The 19,798-nt window shown below is 58.3% G+C and overlaps 1 protein-coding gene across 6 annotated transcripts in view; it reads left to right on the top strand.

Moving 5' to 3' along the window:
• The first annotated feature begins 8,231 nt into the window (after nucleotides 1-8,231).
• The window catches only part of ABLIM3 (actin binding LIM protein family member 3), a 47,873-nt gene continuing 36,306 nt past the window's right edge, over nucleotides 8,232-19,798 (top strand). For 2 of the 6 annotated variants that reach the window (XM_066559942.1, XM_066559937.1), the window contains exon 1: nucleotides 8,238-8,535. In XM_066559942.1, coding sequence (XP_066416039.1) covers nucleotides 8,523-8,535 — 13 coding nt within the window. In that variant the 5' untranslated portion in view covers nucleotides 8,238-8,522. Of the gene's footprint in view, nucleotides 8,536-19,798 lie in introns of all 6 variants that reach the window. The other 4 variants (XM_066559941.1, XM_066559940.1, XM_066559939.1 and 1 more) reach the window with 4 other exon arrangements.

Raw genomic sequence — 19,798 nt, 5'->3', positions numbered from 1 at the left:
CACCTGGAGAACCTGCCTCATGTCCCTCCATCCCCAAGGCTGGCTGGCCTGGGGACAGCATTTTCACAGCTTTTTGGGCAGCTGGGGCACTGGGGAATGAGGGTTCATGCGTGGCTGAGGACACATGGAAATCTCAAGGCTTTCACAGCCAAACTGGTGTGGCCAGTCCCTGAGTGCAGCCAGACTGGCCTGGCTTTGAGACTTTTCTCCTTATTGATGGCCCTCCCTCAGGAATTTTCTTCCACCTCCAAGGCCTTTCTGAATTCTCTCAACACAAAGCAATCCAAAGCTGCTGCTGCTGCCGCCCTGGGAATTCTGCTCCATCCCACAGCGAAAGGGTTAAGAGGGCTCTGGGGCTGAACTGAGCTGAACTCAGCGCTTCGTGTTCAGAAATGCTGAGTCCTGCTCCTCTTGCATTGTTTTCAGCCAGGGGAGGAAATGAACCCTCCTGGAAAACTGCAAAACTGGAAAAGTGGAAAATGGGAAAACTGGAAAAGTGGAGAATGGGAAAACTGGGAAAGTGGAGAATGGGAAAACTGGTTCAGTGTGTGTTGGATGGATCCCTGTGGGTCTGGAGCCTTTGTCACACCAGGAGCTGTGGTTTGGGTCTCCTCCCTGGCACTGGGGTGGGAATCCCAGGAACGCTCCCTGCTCCTGTCACCGTCACTGCAGGGCAGCAGCTCAGTGCCACAGCCAGGGCAGCCTCCAGACTGTCCCAGACACAGCCAGCGAAGTGAGGCTGTGCATGGGGCATGGAAGAGAGGGCCAGAGGAGGGTGCTGGCACTGCCCAGGCTCCCCAGGGAATGGGCACGGCCCCGAGGCTGCCAGAGCTCCAGGAGGGCTTGGACAGAGCTCCAGGGATGGCCAGGGTGGGATTTTGGGGCTATGCAGGGTGAGGAGTTGCACTGCTGATCCCACAGGTCCTGGCAGCTCAGCTATTCCCATTTCCGAGCATTTCAGGGTGTGAGGGACATTCACCCTGCCCCAGGAAGGGCAGAGCTGCTGGCACCAGAAGCATCATCCCAAAGGAGCTTGTCCTGAACTTTGCAATAGGAATGTCTGTCCTCGCCCTTCCCCCGTGCCCAGTGTCCCCTCAGGGACATCGTGGGCTCGGTGTGACCTCCTGCAGCCCTCGGGAGAGCTCAGGGACTCACCAGCCAGCGGCGCTGGCTGAGCCGGGCCCTCCCTGCTGGGTGTTCATTGTCAGAGCCATTAGATGGCAGCAGGAACCGCTCCGCTGCCTCCCAGCATGGGCAAAACGCGATTGCAGCCCTGCTGTCCCCAACTCTGCTCTCCCTAGCCCTGCTCTCTCCAGCCCTGCTGTCCCATCCCTGCTGTCCCATCCCTGCTGTCCCATCCCTGCTGTCCCATCCCTGCTGTCCCAGCCCTGCTCATCCCAGCCCTGCTGTCCCATTCCTGCTGTCCCAGCCCTGCTCTCCCCATCCCTGCTCTCTCCAGCCCTGCTGTCCCATCCCTGCTGTCCCATCCCTGCTGTCCCCAACTCTGCTCTCCCCAGCCCTGCTGTCCCAGTCCTGCTGTCCCATCCCTGCTGTCCCATCCCTGCTGTCCCAGCTCTGCTCATCCCAGCCCTGCTGTCCCCAACTCTGCTCTCCCCAGGCCTTCTCTCCCCATCCCTGCTCTCCCCATCCCTGCTCTCCCAGCCCTGCTCTCCCAGCCCTGCTGTCCCAGCTCTGCTCATCCCAGCCCTGCTGTCCCAGCCCTGCTCTCCCCAGCCCTGCTGTCCCAGCCCTGCTCTCCCCAGCCCCAGCAGCTCCATGGGCTGGCAAAACCCCCCCAAGCCCTGCAGGGCTGCAGAATTGCAAAAACGAGGCAAAGCTCCAAAATAGGGGAGCAGCGCCCTGAGCAGCAGCAGGGACACAAGAGCCAGGGCTGGAGGACATCTCCTGGGAAATAACCCTCTGGAACCTTCTCCCAGGGATTGTGGGAGCTCCCAGCTGGGTGTGACTCAGTGGCCAGCACAGCCACATGCAATTCCAGCAGGGATTTTATGGTTCCTGGGTTAAAGACAGCCCAGGTCAGGTAATGCTGATGGGAATGTCCAGCTGAGCTTCATCCAGGTGCTGCTTTGGATGGAAATCAGCAGGAAAACTGCTCCAAACATCAGAGCTGTTCTCTTCCGAGAGGGTTCCAAAGGAAATGTGTTTCACCTCTAGAAAATGAGACTTCCAAAATATTTAATGTTCAATTTCCCTTTCAGTCTCTATTTTCTGTATTATCCTCTGCTTTTACCCTGGTATTGTTTTGCCACTGGAACAGAAATAAACAGGACAAGGAGAAGGAAAGATGACAAAGTGAATTTAAATGAACCACCCCATGTAATTCCCACAGCTCAAGCTCCAGCTTAACCATCCAGTGAGGGGATCATATTTAAAGAAATCTTTGGATAAAATGGAGAAAATCAATATTTTTAGACTTCCCTCTGGAAGAAAAAGAGAAAATCTAATTAAGAAATTAATTGCTTATGCTGAACTAGGGGTTTTTTTTGGTTTTTTTTTTTTTGAAGTGCTTAATGATCCAAGCTTCTTGTAAAGGTGTTGCTCTCGATGCCATTTCCTTTTAGAAAGCAACAAAGCAGCTCAGCGAGGCTCAGCATCTTGTTTTGATATTTCCAGGCTGGAACATTTTGATTTTTCAACTTCCAAAGCTTTGCTGCTTTAATTTTTTGTCCGTAAAGCCGAGGCTGAAATCAGAATGAAAGCTTTCAGTTTAAGCTAATTAATCCAAACACTTTGAATCAAAGCCTGGGATGTTTGCACAGTGGTGTTCTCTGGGAATTTACTTTCAGGGTCTGCATTCCATTTTTAGACTGAGGAACAAAAAAAAAAGAAAAAGAGTGAGATTTCCTAGAAAAGAGATAACCTGCTGCTTACCTGGGGCGAGCCATTCTGCAGCTTAGAAGTGGAAAAAGAAATTAGCTCTCTTTAATTACAGCATTTGGCCTCCTCCTGAGGATCTGGAGACCTGGCCTGAGCTCCAGTTCCTGGAGGTGCCCTAAATTCCTCCAGAATCACCCCGAGTCCAGGTTTTCCCATGGAATAATTTGATGAAGAAAAGGAAAACTGAATTATTGTGATAATCCCACTGCAGCAATCAGAAAGCAGCAGCATTTCCCAGGTCGTCCTGAGCAGGGGGTGCTCCCTGAGGAGCTCTGGGAGGCTGGAGGAATTCCAGGAGTGCACAGATCCCAGAGCTGAGCTTCCCACAGATGGTTCATGCTGGGCAAGGCTGTCCATGGACATCTCCTGATCCCAGCCCAAGGGGAGGAATTCCTTCTGCCAGCAGCCCTCAGTGCTCCAGGGCAACTTCAAAGAGAAAACCAAAATGAACCCCGGCTTCCCCTGCCCTCCAGTGGGGTGAAAGCAGGGCAGGGGCCTTGGGCTGCAGCTGGAACTGAGCTCCCTGTGCCAGGCAGGAGCTGCCAGCTGGGCTCAGCAGGGTGGCTGTGCCCACAAAGGGTCCCTCTGTGTCACACACAGGCTGGGACAGGCAAATGAAGCAGCCCCAGCTTGGGCATTAATTCCTGACACAGCCTGGGGGCCCCAGCCCTGCTGTGGGACACAGCAACTGCTCCTCCTTTTCCGGTGGGCCCCAGGGTGAAAGACCTGCAGGTTTTGGGAAAAACACTGACTTTCAAAGCCCTTGAACCTTTGCCATCAGTCCAAGCCATGCAGCACCTCTCCTCTCCCGCTGTCCAGGTCTTTCAGGAGGGAATGTGAACATTCCTGGTGTGCAGAGCTCCTGCAGGACTTGCTTTGACTCACCTGCTGCTGGCTGGGGAATATTGGTTGCATTTGACCCAGAGGCAGCCTTGGTGAGGATAAGACGGAAGGAGGATGCAGGAGCCAGAGGATGGAGCCCTCCCTTGGTGGCTTTGCAGGATGGCTGCAGGTACAGATGGGCTGTGGTGCATCAGCTCTCCCTGGAGCACATCCAGATCCCACCCATCCTCCACTGCCTGGGTGCTCTTTTCACTGCCTCTCTTTGCACGGCACTAAAATTAATGCTGAAAATGAGAGTTTGCTTGAAAATAATCTATCATTTGATTATCACTTTAATGCAGGCAGCCTGGGGAACATCTGCCTCTGCCAGGCTGTGTCTCCTTCTGCTGATGTGGGGAATTGCTGGGAAGGGCTGCTGGGGAAACTGGAAGAAAGCCAAACCACTGGCAAATGCCTTGGTGGTGGCTGTGAGGAGGAGGAGGATGAGGAGGAAGAGGATGGGAGGGGACCTTTGCACCAGAGCCCCACTGCCCAGTTCACTGCCTCTGCTCCCAGTTGCTCTGTGGTCCAGGGACTCACAAATTAAAATGTTCATGCCCATAACATGGGAAATAATTCTGCCACCACTAGGAGTGCCTGGCTTTGCACTGGGGCAGTGGGCAGCAGCATCTGCCCACGCCTGACCTTACCCCTGCCAGATGCCACCTCCCAGGGCAACCAGGGACAAGGAGAGTGGATGGGAACTGCCCAGCGAGTGAGAATTTCCTCCCTGCCATGCCACAGCCCATGTGCCATGGTAGAATGGGGTCTGCAGCCCCCTTAGGCTCCTCTGCTGCCTTTTGGGAACATCACAGCCCCGGACTTTGAGGCTTTTTTTGGAAAATGTCACCAGCTTGTGATGAGTCAGCCGTGGCTGTGTGCAGCCTGCCCAGTGCTCCGTGCGGGGCGTGGGGCTGTCCCCAAGGGCATTCCCGCTGCTCTTTGCACTCAGATCATCCTGGAGACACGAGAGGCTGTGCTGGCAGCGCTGGGCAGGAGCTGAGCCGGGGGCTGGGCTGCCAGGGCCGTGTTTGGCCAGCTGGAGCCGCAGGGACAGACGGACACATGGGCGCTGCAGCTGCCATCCCCGGAAGAGGCATCTCCAGCTCGCCGGGGATTCTCGGAGCCCGCAGCAAAGGCTGTGCACCCAAATGACTCCCAGTGGAAGGGAAGGGGCTGGGAAAGCACGGGGAGAGCGCTGGAAGCTGGTGCTGCAAGCACGGATGTGTGGGCGGTGTCCAGGTGTGCTGGAAGGGATGATCCAGCCCCGAATAAGGCAGAAACGCCAGAGGCTGCTGATGGACCATCCCCCGTGCCTCCAGGACTGGGTGTTTGTGTGATCCTTTTACTCTCCTGACTCTCTCCCAGCTCTGGGACCTGCTATCCGAAATTCCCCTTGCAGCCTCACCATTCCTCATGTGTCCCACGGCACTGAGGAGGGATCTCCTTCCCTGGGGCTGCCCCTCCAGCCCTGGGGACCAAAATCCCTTCCCAGGGGCAGCAGCTGAGCACAGCCTCACATGGAAACACGCAGAGACACATGGCTCACACTGAGCCTGATTTCTCACCATTCCTGGTGCAGCTGTGGCACAGGATGTGTTTGAGCCCAGCTCCCGGTGGTTCCTCGTGCAACCAGCAACTTCCAGCTCTCCAGCTGGGATCGGGCAGGAACACAGTGATGAGCAGCTGGGGGAAGTCTGGCTCAGGTGATTCTCAGCATCTTATGGAGGAGGGATAAAAATCCCAGTGTCCAGGGAAGGAAAATTAAATGAAATTAGCACCTTTTTCTCCTCTGTCCTTTTATCTCCATCACTCCTGTGCCCCTTCTCACTGGAGAGTGCAGGGTTCCCCTTCCTCTGCACAGCCTGAGCTCTGTGGGACCTGCAGGTGCTGAGCGGAGCAGGAGCCTTGTGGGAAAAACGCATCCAATAATTGCTGTGAAAATTCATGTTGCAGTGCACAGACACAAAGGGATGAAAGGAGGCTGCCTTAACATCCTGACATTTCCTCCTCTGTGACTCCTGTCTCAGGCATCCCGAACATCCTCTCGCGGCAGCTTTCGCAGGCAGTTCCCTCAGACAAAGGAAAGGAAATGGGATTTCCAAAACGCCCTGGGACGGCAGAGCTGGTGGTGAAGGGCTCGGAGCAGCGCCCAGGAGCTGCTGGCTGAGATGGGGAGGTGACCAAGGGCCACAGCTCCTTGCTGCCACCTCCCCAGCACCAAAACTCACAGATCCCACTGCGGGAGCACCCTGCCCAGCTGGCAGTGCCCTCTCCCCTTCCCCACAGAGCACCTCTGGCACCACCCAGCTGGGGAGGGGATGCGAGGGCAGAGGCTCTGCACGGTGCCCCCTGAGATCCACCAGATCCACCCCATCCTCCTGTGCAGCCCTCTGCAACCCCAGCCTGTCTGTGCTGAAGATTTCAAGTTGTTCTAAAGGCAGCAAGTTAACAAGATTTGGAAACCAGGTCAGCGGAAGAAGCTCAATTAGCTGCTGAACCGTGGGGACCAGCTCACGTCCTGGCTGCTTTATTGACTCCTCAGATGGGGGTTATTGACACCATTCATGACAGTCTGGCTGGGATGGGGACCTTCCCTGAAGGGACATATCTGGACAGGAAACTTTACAGAAGGCCAAACTCAGTGCAGCCTGAGCCATCCCACCGTGCTGGGCCATAGAATCACCACAGAATTGTAGAATGGCCTGGGCTGGAAGGGATCCTAAAGATCATCCATGGGCAGGGACACCTTCCATTAGCCCAGGTGGCTCAGGGCTCCTTCCAGCCTGGCCTTGGACTCTTCCAGGGATCTGGAAGATCCTGTGCCAGAGCCTACCCACCTTCACAGGGAGGAATTTCTTCCCAATATCTAATCTAACCCTCCTCTAAAGCCACTCCCTCTTGTCCTGTCACTACATGCTCCTGTAAACAGCGTCTCAATCTTTCCTGGATCAGCAGCTCTGCTCCCCCCAGCCCTGCAGGAACCTCCAGGCTCCCACTCCCGCTGCTCCTCCTGCTCTTCCCTGACACCTCAGGGGAGGGGACAGCCAGAGGGGACAGGCAGCAGGGCTGGCAGGGAGCTGGCAGCACCAGCACAGCTCGCTGCTACCTGTCTTGTCATGTCACCAGCAGCAGCTGCTGCAGATAAAGCCGCGAGAGGAGGGGAAGCCAGAGGGGCTCTCTGAGCAGCTCTGCAGCCCCAGCAGTGCAGGGACACAGCGCCTGCCACGCTGCATAACAAACCTCTCTCATTAGTGGCAGGGCTGAGCTCAGATCCTGCAATCACAGCCTGGGAGGGCAGCACAGTGGGCATGGGGCACAGCCTGGCTCTGCAGGCACTCGGGGAGCAGCCTGGGCATGGCTTTGTTCTGACTGAGAGTGTCTCAGCCACAAAACGAGGCTCAGGGCTTTGGAGCCTTGCAGGGATCCTGAGGTGCTGCCAGCAGGGAAGGCTGCTCTGATCCCAAGGGAAGAGCCCTTCTCTGTCCCACAGCCGTGCAGACACCCTCAGCTCCCTTCCCGATCCTGGCACGGGACAGACACCCAGGCTGCCAGGAGAGCCGAGGTGCCAGCCTGGACAGCTGCAGGAGGGAACCTTGGCATTGGAGGAAATCCAGCACAAACCGCATCCCTCTGTCCTGGGACAGCATTTCTGGGGTGCTCAGCTGGACAGCAAACAGCACAGAGCAGCAGTGGCACCCAGGGCTGGGCAGGAGCCCTGCGGCAAGGAGGGACCAGCCAGGGGGCTCAGGGGCTGTGGGCAGGGCAGGGCATGGCAGAGCAGGGCTGGGCTGTGGGCAGGACTGAGGGCAGGGCGGGGCAGGGCAGGGCAGGGGGCTGAAAACAGGGCAGCTGGAAGGGCAGGGCAAGGGCAACGCTGGGCTGGGCTGTGGGCAGAACTGAGGGCAGGGTGGGGCAGTGGGCACGACTGCAACCAGAGCAGGGCAGGGCAAAGCTGGGCTGGACTGTGGGCACGACTGCAGCCAGCACAGGGCAGGGCAGGGCAGGGCAGTGGGCAGAGCAAAGCAGGGCAGGGCACTGCCAAGGCTGAGCATCCTTCAGCCGCCTCCGGGTCCGCGCAGGGATCCGTGTCCGCCCCGCCCCGCCCGGCCCCGCCCGGCCCCGCCCGTGTCTCCCCGGCCGGTCGCTGCTCGCGGGCGGTGCCGGGGGTACCGGGGCCTACCGGGGCGGTGCCAGGGGGTACCGGGGGGTACCGGGGGGTACTGAGGCGGTGCCGGGGGGTACCGGGGCGGTGCCGGGGGGTACCGGGGCGGTGCCGCTGGGCCGGGGCGGTGCCGGGGCGGTACCGGGGCTGTGCCGCTGGGCCGGGGCGGTGCCGGGGCGGTGCTGCCGGGGCGGTGCCGAGGCGGTCCCGGTGCTGCGCGGCCCCGCCGCCGCTCCCAGCCGCTATAAGCGGGCGGCCGCGGCCGCGCTCTGCAGTGCATGGCCGAGCTCCGGCCGGCCCCCGCCGCTCCGCCGGGACCCTCCCCCGGGCTGGGACCCTCCCCCGGGCCCGTCCCGTCCCCTCCCCGCCGGCCGTGACCTTGGCATCCGCCGGCCGCGGGGACAGCGCCGGGGACAGCCGCCGGAGGATGCGTTAGGCGGCGGATCGCACGGGAATATTCTCCTGGGAGAGGGAGAGCGGCAGCCTCCTCCCGCGGCCGGGGAGCAGCAGGAGAAGCGGATTTAAAGAGCATCTTGGCCCCTTTGTTGGGTGAGAAGGACGGGGAAGGAGCGGCAGGATGAGCACCAGCAGTGAGTACGGCGTCCTCTCGCCTTGGCTGAGGGAATGGGGCTGATACCGCACCGAGCTGGCTGGGAGGAATTGGAAAGAAAATGTCATAGCAGCGCTGACAAGCCCAGTGGGATGGATTTTGGGTTATTTTCCTGCTTGCCTGCTTTCTGACAGGCTCTGGCTCGGCCGTGTTTGATGTGGGCTGAGCCGCGGTGCTTATCTCCACGGAGTACTTTTCTTGGCTTGGATTGCTGGGGTTTTGGAGGGCAGAGCATCGACTGAAATGTCGATACGCAACATGGTGAGAGGCAGCCAGGAGCGCTCTGACAGGCACAGCCTCACTTGCTGCTGCCTCTGCCTGGGCAGAAATGGATGCGAGGGGAGGAGGAGAAGGGTGAGGAGAGACCCAGAAACCTGAGCAAAGCACAGGTGCAATCCTGGGGAAAAAAAAAAACCCCAAACCTTCTGCAGCTGGGGATGTGGGTGTTGCTATTGTGCGTGTGAGACAGGGACGGAGGCACTCATGCGCTGTGGATGAATTTCTAAAGAAGCAGAGCTCGGAAATGTGCTGCATAAGATGAGAACTGGCACCAGGCTGCTCACTTTGGATTCTGTGCCCTTGCTGGAAAGTCTGGGAAGATTGATCAGGGCTGAGCAAGTCACAATCAATTTCTTTTTCCTACCTGCCGAGCTGTGTGACAGCTGTGCCCACCTCGCTGGCACGGCTTTGATCCCCGTCTTTAAGTCCCTGGTGAAGGAGTTGGTGTTGAGGGCCACCTGAGGGGCTTCCTCCCGGCCTGACCCCTGCAGGGAAGCCCCCCTGCCCCTGCCGTGGCTCCTGGAGCTGTGTGAGGAGCGGAGCCCTCCCCCAGGCACAGAACAGCAGAGCAGCAACTTCTCCATTGCTCTGGCGTGCTGAGGTTTCTCAATCCGAGGGCTTGGGGTGGTTCCCGAGCAAAACACCGTGAAAAATGCCTTGGCACGCTGCGAGCCAACAGAACAGGTGATTCCAGCTCTGTTGGGCTGTGTCAGAGGCGAGGAAACTTTCCAGGTGCCCTCTGCCCGAGCCACACCTGGGGCAGGAGCGAGCCCCCTCCCGGGGGAGCGGGGCTGGCGCTGCCTGGGTGGGAAACAATAGGGACTGATCCTTTCCGAGCCTGCAGGATGCCTGAAAACAAAGGGTCCTCCCTCTGCTCCTCCGGGGGAGCAGCTCAGCTCTGCTGGCATCACGGGCCTCCCTGGTCAGGTGGGACTGCTGGGCTTCCTCTGAGCCAATTCTGACAAACGCCTGTTGGTTCCTTTTGGGATTCCTTCCCAGCTCTTAATAGCAGCCTGGGCTGCTGCTGGAGATAAGGGCTGTTTATGGCACTGCTGTGTTCCAGCTATCTGATGGTGCTGCACAACTCCCTCAGCTGCAGCCTCCCACACCCAGAGAGGTGCCAGGGCCCCAAACCCTCCTGCTCTGCCCGTGGAGGTGCCAGGGATCCGAACCTTCCAGCTCTGCCCATGGAGGTGCCAGGGCCCCAAACCCTGCAGCTCTGCCCATGGAGGTGCCAGGGAGCCAAACCCTGCTGCCTGCCCCAAACCCTGCTGCCTGCCCCCTGCTCTGCCAGGGATGCAAACCCTGCTGCTCTGCCCATGGAGGTGCCAGGGATGCAAACCCTGCAGCTCTGCCCATGGAGGTGCCAGGGATCCAAACCCCCCTGCTATGCCCCCTACTCTGCCCTGCCACACAGGGGAGGCCCCTGGGCACAGCCAGGAGTCCTTGGGAGCTGCTCCTCTGCCCCTGCCCAGCTCTGTGGCCCTGGGCACATCACTCAGCAGTGCCAAACCCTCTTGCTCAGCTTTTTGGGGGGCTTTGCAGTCTTTGCCTAAGCTGCCATTCCCCCATTTTAAGTAGCAACTCTGTGACATCTCCTGGTCACTCAGGGTGTTGGGCGTTGGTGATTTTGGGTCTCTGCAGGTGCCTTGGGACCACCCCAGGGCTGTGCAAACCCTGCTGGGCACTGGCTCTGTCCTCTTGGGCTCCCACTGCTCTCCCAGCAGCTGGAGTGCTCTGAGCAGGGCTTGGGTGCCCAAATGCTGCTTCACTTGTGTTCCAGCTCACTCTGCGAGCCAGGCTGGGCTGTGGGGCCATCTCTGCCATCAGCTCACTCTGGGACTGCTGTGAACACTGCCAAGGGTTGCCTCACCCAGCTCTGGGCATCCCTCCCCAGCCTGTAGCCCCCCAATCCATCCACGAGGCACAAAACCCAAATCCTGGCAGCCTTGTGTCTGTGCCATCTCTGTTTCACCCCTGTGATGCCCCTGGCACTGCCCTACCATGGCTTTTTTACCCCTCTGCTGGTGGCCAGTGACTCACTGGGGTTTGGTGCCACTTGCCAGAGCTTCCCAGCCCTCCCAGCATGGGCAGATCTGCTGCTTTGATTTTTTTTTTTTGGCTGTTTTTCCCCCCAGGACAAGGGCTGAAGCAGCCAGATTGTGCACAAATTTATGATGCCCAGGTGTGCCTGTGCCTGCAGGCCTAAAATTTTGGGGCTGGCAAAGCAAGGAGATGCACAGCTGAGGACAGAATGCCACCATCTGATCTGTGAACTCCCACCACTGCTTCCCACTTCGCTGGGTGCATTTTGTTCACGCTTCTCCCCTGCCTGAGGCTGATGTGAGGCAGGAAACCTGTGGCTGTGGGCCATGGCTGGCCCTGAGCCACGCTGCTGAGCAAATCTGAGAGGCCTCCAGGAGCTCTGGGCAGGATTTGCTGGGTTTATCCCTGGAGATGCTCCATGCACAGCGCACAGGAGCCTTGCTCAGGGGACAGGGGGTGGTTTGCACCCCGGATTTGAGTGTCACCATATCATCATCTGTCCCATGAGGAAGGCAAAGCCAGATAGGAACTGTGTGTTTGGGGTGAAGAGATGAAACCACTTGATGTCAGGTGAAAATTCCTGTCCTGAGGCTGCAGAGGAGCTCAGGTGGCCCCGAGGGTGGGAAGGTGGCCTCTGCTCCTGGGCTTGCAGTGTGGGGTTGGAGGGCACAGTGCTGGTGTTTACATTCCTTAGGCTATCACTGCCTCTCACTAATTGCTTACAAATAGATCCCTACCTTAGCAAACAGGTCTGTGATGCTGCTTGGCACTTCCATGGGAGCTGGAGCTTGCAGGACAAACCCTTGGCCAAGAGAACATCCCTTAAAATCAGCATCTCCCTGGGAACAGCATGACTGATGCTGTGTTTTGTGCTGAAAGGGTTAAAGCTGCCCCTGCCCCGAGGATTTGAGCCTCTGGAGTGAGTGGGAAGGATCCCTTCTGCTGCTCTGGAGGGAGCCAGCAGGGCTGGGTGCTGCAGGTCCCTGGAGTGCTGGCTGTGAGTCACCCCGTGGGATCTGCACATCATCCATCCCTGCTGGGCTGGCAGGGAGCCTGTGCCAGCCTGGGCACTGCTTTGGGCAGAAACAAGGTGCTCCTGATTGTTTTGGGCGAGGGGCTGTGCCAGCCTGGGCACTGCTTTGGGCCCCTGCTTGTTCTGGCTCCCACCAAGGACATGCCAGCCCCTGTGGGTGCCATCCTGGCCAGCTCTGGGTTGGGCAGGTCTGGATCAGCGTGGCACAGGGTGATGGGGCTGGCTCACACGCCTGGCATCTTCCAGACTCCCTCCTGTCCCCAAGGTGGGAAAAACAAGGCCAGAATCTGATGGCAAACCAGCTCAGGGTGGGCTGAGCCATTTTCCCCCATCCTGGGAGCAGTGGGAGCCTGGTGGAGCACGGAGAGCTCCCGAAGCAGGTTTGGAATGCCAGATGCAAAGTGTCACCCCCATCCCTGGCACCTCTCAAATTCCTGCCCCTGCCCTGAGAGAGGCAAGGCTGGACAGTGGAGCATTTGGGAAGGGAGGTTTCCTGACAGACCCTGGGGGCTGCAGCATGTTTGCCTGGTTATTTTTGTCTTCCCTCAATCATGCTTCTCTCAGATCGTGATCCTCTAAGCGTGATTACCCCGTAATCTGCAGGCACATGTGGGTACAAGGTGTTTACCAGCAAACTCCATTAAGGGCCTGTGTAATTGAAGAGGAATCCCGTGGTGCTGGCCATCTCTGGGAGCTGCAGCTCTGCTCCTGGGGCAGGTGATTCACCAGGTGTCCCCACCCAGCTGGGAGGGTTTCCCGTGGTCACAGATGCAGGGAACCCGGAGGGATCAGCCTGTTGATGCCATGAGCAGGGAGTTTTCCAGAATTTGGGCACCCAGAGGAGCTCCCAGACTCCCTGCCTGCATTTTAGTCCTCTCAGCACCATGACAAACAACCAGACACAAATATTCTCTGTTTTCCTGGGCAGCCTAGCAGAGGCACAATCACCCATTGCATTCTCTTTGCTGCCAGAGAATTCCAATGCCAGGCAGCAGCTCTGTCCCTGGGCTGGTGGATGGGCTCTGTCCTCTCACCCAGGCTCTTTCAAACCCTCTTTCCTGGCAGCTGGCCCTTGGGAGAGCAGGAGCCCTGGAGCCCTGCAGGCCTGTGGAGCGCGTGCTGGAAGGTCAATGGAAGCCACTGAATTCTTCCAAGGGCCTGGCGTGCTCTTCTCAAACAAAAAGCACATTTTCTAATCATCAACTGCCTCTGCTTTAGCAGGACAAGAGCCTTTGGGGTGCCAGCAGGCTGGGCTGGGGACAGGAGTCCATGTGCTGCTGCCTCTGCTGGGAAGGAGGGAGGGAAATCCCACCCAGCTCCGGGCAGACCCTGCAGCCCTGTCGTGCTGGGGCCATCACGAAGCTCTGGGAACACCTCATTTGGTATTTTTAGTTCTGAAATACATCAGAGACTGAGCTGGGAGCGCTGCAGAACCTCCAGAAAGCATCTGGGGGTGGAATGGTCATGGCAGGAACTGGGCTGAGGAATGATGGGGAGTTCTGCAGGATGGGGAGGGAAGGAACAGGTGCCTCAGGCTTGGGGATTGTGGCTGTGGGCAAGGCTGGGAGGGTCTGGAGCAGGGATTTTGGTTGTGCCAAGGCTGGGAGAGTCTGGAGCAGGGATTGTGGTTGTGCCAAGGCTGGGAGGGTCTGGAGCAGGGATTGTGGTTGTGCCAAGGCTGGGAGGGTCTGGAGCAGGGATTTTGGTTGTGCCAAGGCTGGGAGAGTCTGGAGCAGGGATTGTGGCTGTGGGCAAGGCTGGGAGGGTCTGGAGCAGGGATTTTGGTTGTGCCAAGGCTGGGAGGGTCTGGAGCAGGGATTGTGGCTGTGCCAAGGCTGGGAGGGTCTGGAGCAGGGATTGTGGTTGTGCCAAGGCTGGCAGGGTCTGGAGCAGGGATTGTGGTTGTGCCAAGGCTGGCAGGGCCTGGAGCAGGGATTTTGGTTGTGCCAAGGCTGGCAGGAGCCTGGAGCAGGGATTGTGGCTGTGGGCAAGGCTGGCAGGAGCCTGGAGCAGGGATTGTGGCTGTGCCAAGGCTGGCAGGGGACTGGAGCAGGGATTGTGGCTGTGGGCAAGGCTGGGAGGGTCTGGAGCAGGGATTGTGGTTGTGGGCAAGGCTGGCAGGGCCTGGAGCAGGGATTGTGGCTGTGCCAAGGCTGGCAGGGGACTGGAGCAGGGATTTTGGTTGTGCCAAGGCTGGGAGGGGACTGGAGCAGGGATTTTGGTTGTGCCAAGGCTGGCAGGGGACTGGAGCAGGGATTGTGGCTGTGCCAAGGCTGGCAGGGGACTGGAGCAGGGATTTTGTGCCAAGTCCTCCTGTGCCCAGCACCTCTGGGGTCAGGGGGCTCAGTGCATCCCTGGGGGAGCAGAGCAGCTGGAATGCTGTGCCCCACAGCCCGTGGGCGCTCCTGCTCTCAGGAAAGGGCTGTTTGAGGTTTATCAGGCCCAAAGTGATCTCTCCTCAGCTCACTGGTGCCATTTATTTGCTGGTGGCTCAGGTGTTTGATAGGCCCCAGTTTCTGGGTGCATTTTTCAGCTCAGGTGGAGTTTTGTGGATGCTTTATCAGTACCAGCCATAAGCCCTGGCCTGGGAATTGATGAGCTTTCTGCACTGCCTGGGGCGGGGAGCAGCAAGAAAAAGGAGCTGCTGCTGTTGCTGCTGCTGTGCTTTCCTGAGCCAGCCTGGCTGACCTTCCTTTCTTCTTACCCTTGCTGGCCTGGCAGGGCCTGCAGAGCCCCAAGGATCATCGGTTTTTCCTGTTCATGGACATTTTTACTCCACTTCCATTTTGAATCAGCTTCTTCCTGAGCCTTGGGGAAGGCTCAGAGCTGGGGAATCCTTTGTGGGAAGGTTTCTCTGGGGAGCAGGTGCTCGAGGTTTGAAGCCATCCCTTGGCTTCTGGTTATTCTTGGCAACAAGTGGCACATTTGGAGAGCTGGGGGGCAGGAGAAGCTTTGCTGGTGCCAATGCCAGCCTCAAAACCCCTTCCTCAACCCAGGCTGAGTTTGAGCTCCATGGTTTGACCTGTCCTCAGAGCAGAGAGCTGTGTGACTGTTGCCCAGGAGGATCCCAAATCCCCTGCCAGGCCCTGTGGAGCAGCCCTCCTCAGAAACACTTCACTTGTGAGAGCACCTTGCCTGTCCTTCCCAACATCCCAGCTGTGCTGTGCTGCCAGCCCTTTTTGGAATATTTTGGGGGGATTTTTTTTTTTGGAAATTTTTTTAAATTTTTTTAATTTTTGGGGGGATTTTTAAATTTTTTTTGATTTTTTTTCATATTTTTAAATTATTGTTTGGAATTTTTTTATTATTTTTGGAATTTTTTTTATTTTTTTATTTTTAATTTTGTGGGGTCTTTTTGGAATTTTTTGGATTTTTTTTCTTTTTTTTATTTTTTTTTAGTTTTTCTGGATTTTTTTCTGGATTTTTTTAAAACTATTTTTGGGGTTTATTGTTTGGTTTGGTTTGGTCTTTTTTTTGGTTTTTTTTGAATTTCAGGATGGCCAGGGCTGGAAGGGACCTCCAAGCTCTTGTTGCAGCACCCCCTGGCATGGCAGGGACGCCTTCCACAGAGCTGGGTGCTCCAGGCCCTGCCCAAGCTGGCCTTGGACACTTCCAGGGATTGCTCTGGCTGCAGAATGGGAGCTATTTCTGAACCCCCTTGGGGACTGGGTGGGTCTGTGCCTGGGACATGTGGGGCTCTCCCAGTGCCAGCTGCTCCCAGGGCAGCCACAGAGGCTCCCACAGGGTGGGTGGGTGGGTGGGTGGCCCAGGGTGGCTTTGCTGCACCCCCTGAGCAAAGCCCTCAAAGCTTCAGAGGAGCAGGGGGAGCAAAGCTGAGTGTGGAGCCCCTTCCTGAGGCACAGCAGGAGCTGCAGCCCCTGCAGGGCCCCCTGTGCCCACACCTGGCTGGCACTGACAGCTGGCACTGTGCCCACACCTGGCTGGCACTGGGGTCACTGTGCCCACACCTGGCTGGCACTGGGGTCACTGTGCCCTCACCTGGCTGGCACTGTGGGCATCCTTCCCCCGTGGCACACATGTGCCAGCCTGCTTTAGGCTTTAGGCTCTTGCCAGGCTGTGCCAAGGTGCAGGTGGCACGTGTGGGGTGTCCTTGGGGTTTGTGGCCAGGCTTTGGGACAGAGGGGGATGGCAGCTATTCCACAGGGAATAAGCAGATTGAGGGGGGCAAAGAGGGGATTGTGGGGTTGATGTAGTGCCTGTGGGCATCAGGGAGCCCTTGGTCCTTCTGTCTGTCTGTCCAGGCTGTGCCTGTGAGCATCAGGGTGACCTTAGTTCTGTCCATCTGTCTGTCCAGGCTGTGCCTGTGGGCATCAGGGTGACCTTAGTTCTGTCCATCTGTCTGTCCAGGCTGTGCCTATGGGCATCAGAGAGCCAGCCCTTGGTCCTGTCTGTCTGTCTGTCCAGGCTGTGCCTATGGGCATCAGGGAGCCCTTGGTCCTGTCTGTCTGTCTGTCTGTCCAGGCTGTGCCTGTGGGCATCAGGGTGACCTTGGTCCTGTCTGTCTGTCCAGGCTGTGCCTATGGGCATCAGGGAGCCAGCTCTTGGTCCTGTCTGTCTGTCTGTCTGTCCAGGCTGTGTCTTTGGAGGCAGTTTGGGTGGAATTTCCCCCACCTTTTGACCATGAGCCAAGGAGCTGAGCAGTTCCAGGTGTGTGGGCACACAGGGAGAGCTCAGCCCCTCTCAGCAAGGCCATCCCTGGTCTGCTGGCAGCTGCTGCATGATCCCAGCTTGGAGCATTTGATCAGGGAGCAAAACCATCCCTCCATCCATCCCCAGAGCCCTTGCACTGGTGTCCCACCAGGAGAGGAGAGGGCTGGGCTGATCCTTCCCCTCTGCAAAAGGAGGAGCTGGATGAGCTGCTGAGGGCTTGAGTGTGGATGTTCTCCCCTCCCCTGAGGGATTCAGTGTGGATGTTCTCCCCTCCCCTGCTTTTCACAAAACAGAAAAAAAGCCAAGGCAGTGCCTGTGTGGTGAGTTATGTGCTGATGACTCCTCCTGATGGGCTCCATATAAAATCCCCTGCCTCCCTGAGGATGCTCCCCGTTGAAAGCTTTTATGGCATCTTAAAAATAGCCCCAGAGGGGGAGAGAGCCAGAAGATGGATAGGTAGGTGGATCCCTAATAAGGAGAGGAGAGGAAACAGCTCGGGAGGGAATGGAAAGACTCTGGCGCACGGCATGTGAGCGGCTGCTGAGGGAGGGGATGGGGTGGCCACGCTGAGCTGCTGCCCAGCAGGAGCAGGAAACCCTATAAAAAACCTGCCTGGGGGATCTGTGCCTTGCACGTGCTGGGGACAGGGCTGGGCTGAGCAGCAGCTCGGGCTGTGGCTCCCCCAGGCTCTCCCTGCATTCTACAAGTAGCTGTTAAAAATAATCCCTGCCTTGGCCAGCTGCAGCTGCTGCTCCTGTGTCATCCCCAAAAAGAGTGCTCGTCCCCAAACTTCTCAGCCCAAACTGCTCAGCCCTGCTCCTCCCCTCCCTGCAGGCTGCAGCTGAGGGATGGGATTACTCCTGCATCTTCCTGAGGTGCTTTTGCCACCTGGGCTGGGACCCTGAGGTGCCCTTTGCCACCTGAGGTGCCCTAGGGAAGGACCCTGAGGTGCTTTTCCCACCTGGGCTGTGCTCTGAGAGAGGTACTGAGACCCTGAGGTGCCTTTTTCCCCCCTGGGCTGGGCCCCTGAGGTGCCTTTTTCCCCCCTGTGCTGGGACCCTGAGGTGCTTTTCCCCCGGGCTGTGCCCTGGGGAAGGTGCTGGGACCCTGAGGTGCCTTTTCCCCTCCAGGCTGGGACCCTGAGGTGCTTTTCCCCCGGGCTGTGCCCTGGGGAAGGTGCTGGCAGCTGCCTGGCTCTGTGCCCCTGGCAGTTCGTGGTGCCCAGGGTGGTGGCACTGGCAGGGGGCTCAGCAAGGAGGGCACAGGCGCCAGGGGCTGGCAGGAGTGGCCTGCAGGGGGACAGTCCCGCTCTGCACTGCCAGCACAGCGGCTCCCTGCAGGGCAGGAGGCTCCAGGCCCTTTGCTGAGCTTGTGGCAGCTCTTCCCCAGCACTCAGGGAGGATTTTCCAGAGTGTCTCCAAGAAATGCTAATTGCTTTGGCTTCCCTCGGTACAGCACAGCCACTGGGCACAAAGGGCTCTTAGTCAGCTGAGAGATCTGCCAGATCCTTGCTCTGGATCCCCTGGAGAGCTGCTGGGCTCTGCTGTGGCCATGCTGGTCCCCACACCCCCTCTTGTCCCCAGCCTGTCCCAATATCGGGTGGCACGAGGCACCGTGAGCTCTCTTTGGGGTGTGGAACCCCCCAGCCTCAGCCCCTGGCAGGCTCAGCGTGCTCAGATGCTCCCCTTGGGCTGCAGGAAGCATGGCTGGAGGGGTCACAGGAGTTCCCCATCCTGGGGATGGGGCAGGAGCCATCAGCTGAACGCCTGGGGTGCCCCTGCCCAGCTCTGCCCCTGGCAGGACAAGCCCTGTACAGGAGCCTTGCTTTGGTGCAGGCAGCTGGGAAACTCTCCCTGGCTTTGCCCCCGCTCCAACTGCAGGGAAAAAATGCTGCTAACGAGGCTCCTGTGTCACAGCCACCAGCCTGTCACATCCAGCCCATCTCCCTTTGCTTTTTTGCCTTCTTTATCCTTTTTTTCCCTCCCTCAGCTAGACAGGAAGCCAGGGAAGCAGAGGCTGTGCAGGGTTGGCAGTGCCCATCTCCAGGGAATAGTGGAGCTGCAGAGACCCTGCCTGGTGCTGGGGGTGGCTCTGAGGCAGCAGCACCTCCTGGCTGGAGTGTCCATCCTCCTCCTCACCTGCAGGGCTGCACCCTGCTCTGGGCTCCCAGCGCTGGGATTGTCCAGCCTGGAGGAGAGGAGCTCTGGGATCACCCAGCTGTGGCCTTCCAGTTCCTGGGGAGATGTGGAGAGAGGATTTACCAGGGGTGGAGTGGCAGCATGCAGGGCATGGCTTCCCACTGCCAGGGAGTGAGGTTAGGTGGGATGTTGGGATGAAATCCCTCCCTGGGAGGGTGGGCAGGCCCTGCATCCCTGGCAGTGCCCAAGGCCAGGCTGGACAGGGCTTGGTGACACCTGGGACAGTGCAAGGTGTCCCTGCCATGGCTGGGGGTAGAATGAGATGAGCTTTAAGGTATCTTCCCATCCAAACCATTCCATGATTCTACCCCTGGTCCCTGCTCCCACCTTGGCTGGGAGCATCCCCTGGGTGCCCAGAGGGAGGCCTGGCCCAGGATGGGGACACCTGGATGGGGACACTAGGATGGGGACACCTGGATGGGAGACACCAGGATGGGGACACCTGGATGGGGACACTGCAGCTGGCCAGGATGGGGACCCTGCAGCGGTCCCAGCCCTCTCTGCCTCCTGGGCTGCTCAGGTGGCAGCAAGGCTCCGGTTTGGGACAATTCTGTTCCCTGGCAGGCGGGTTTTGGCTCACTTTACCAAAAGCACATCAAAGCCCGCGCTCATTTTCCCCCTCGCTGAAAGGGGACTTGTTCCCGGAAAGTGCCAGCTCTGCCGGGCCCATTGATTGCCCGTTAATTGTCGCTAATGAGGAGCCGGTGAAGTGGCATCCAGAGGCTCTTGGGGACAGACTGTCGCTTCGGCTTGGGAGGGACAGCTCAGCGTGGCTGAGCTGAGCTGAGCTGCGTGAATGGCTTTGTTAACGAGGAATGCTCCAGTTCCTGTGCCCGCAGCTCGGGTGCACAGGGGCTCTGATGCTCCCCTGGCCACAGATGGATTTATTTCCACGTGGAGAGTGGGATGGAGAGGGCTAAACCCACCCATGTTTTAAGTGATGCCTTAAGTTTGAGCTTTCCTATTTCCCAGACTCAGTACTGTGTTAGTTTATAACTCTGCACTCCATATCAGGT

Source organism: Molothrus aeneus, chromosome 15 (genome assembly GCF_037042795.1).
Source record: "Molothrus aeneus isolate 106 chromosome 15, BPBGC_Maene_1.0, whole genome shotgun sequence".
Lineage (NCBI taxonomy): Eukaryota > Metazoa > Chordata > Aves > Passeriformes > Icteridae > Molothrus > Molothrus aeneus.
The sequence above is the reverse complement of the archived record's forward strand: the minus strand, read 5'-3'. Positions and strand labels throughout refer to the sequence as shown.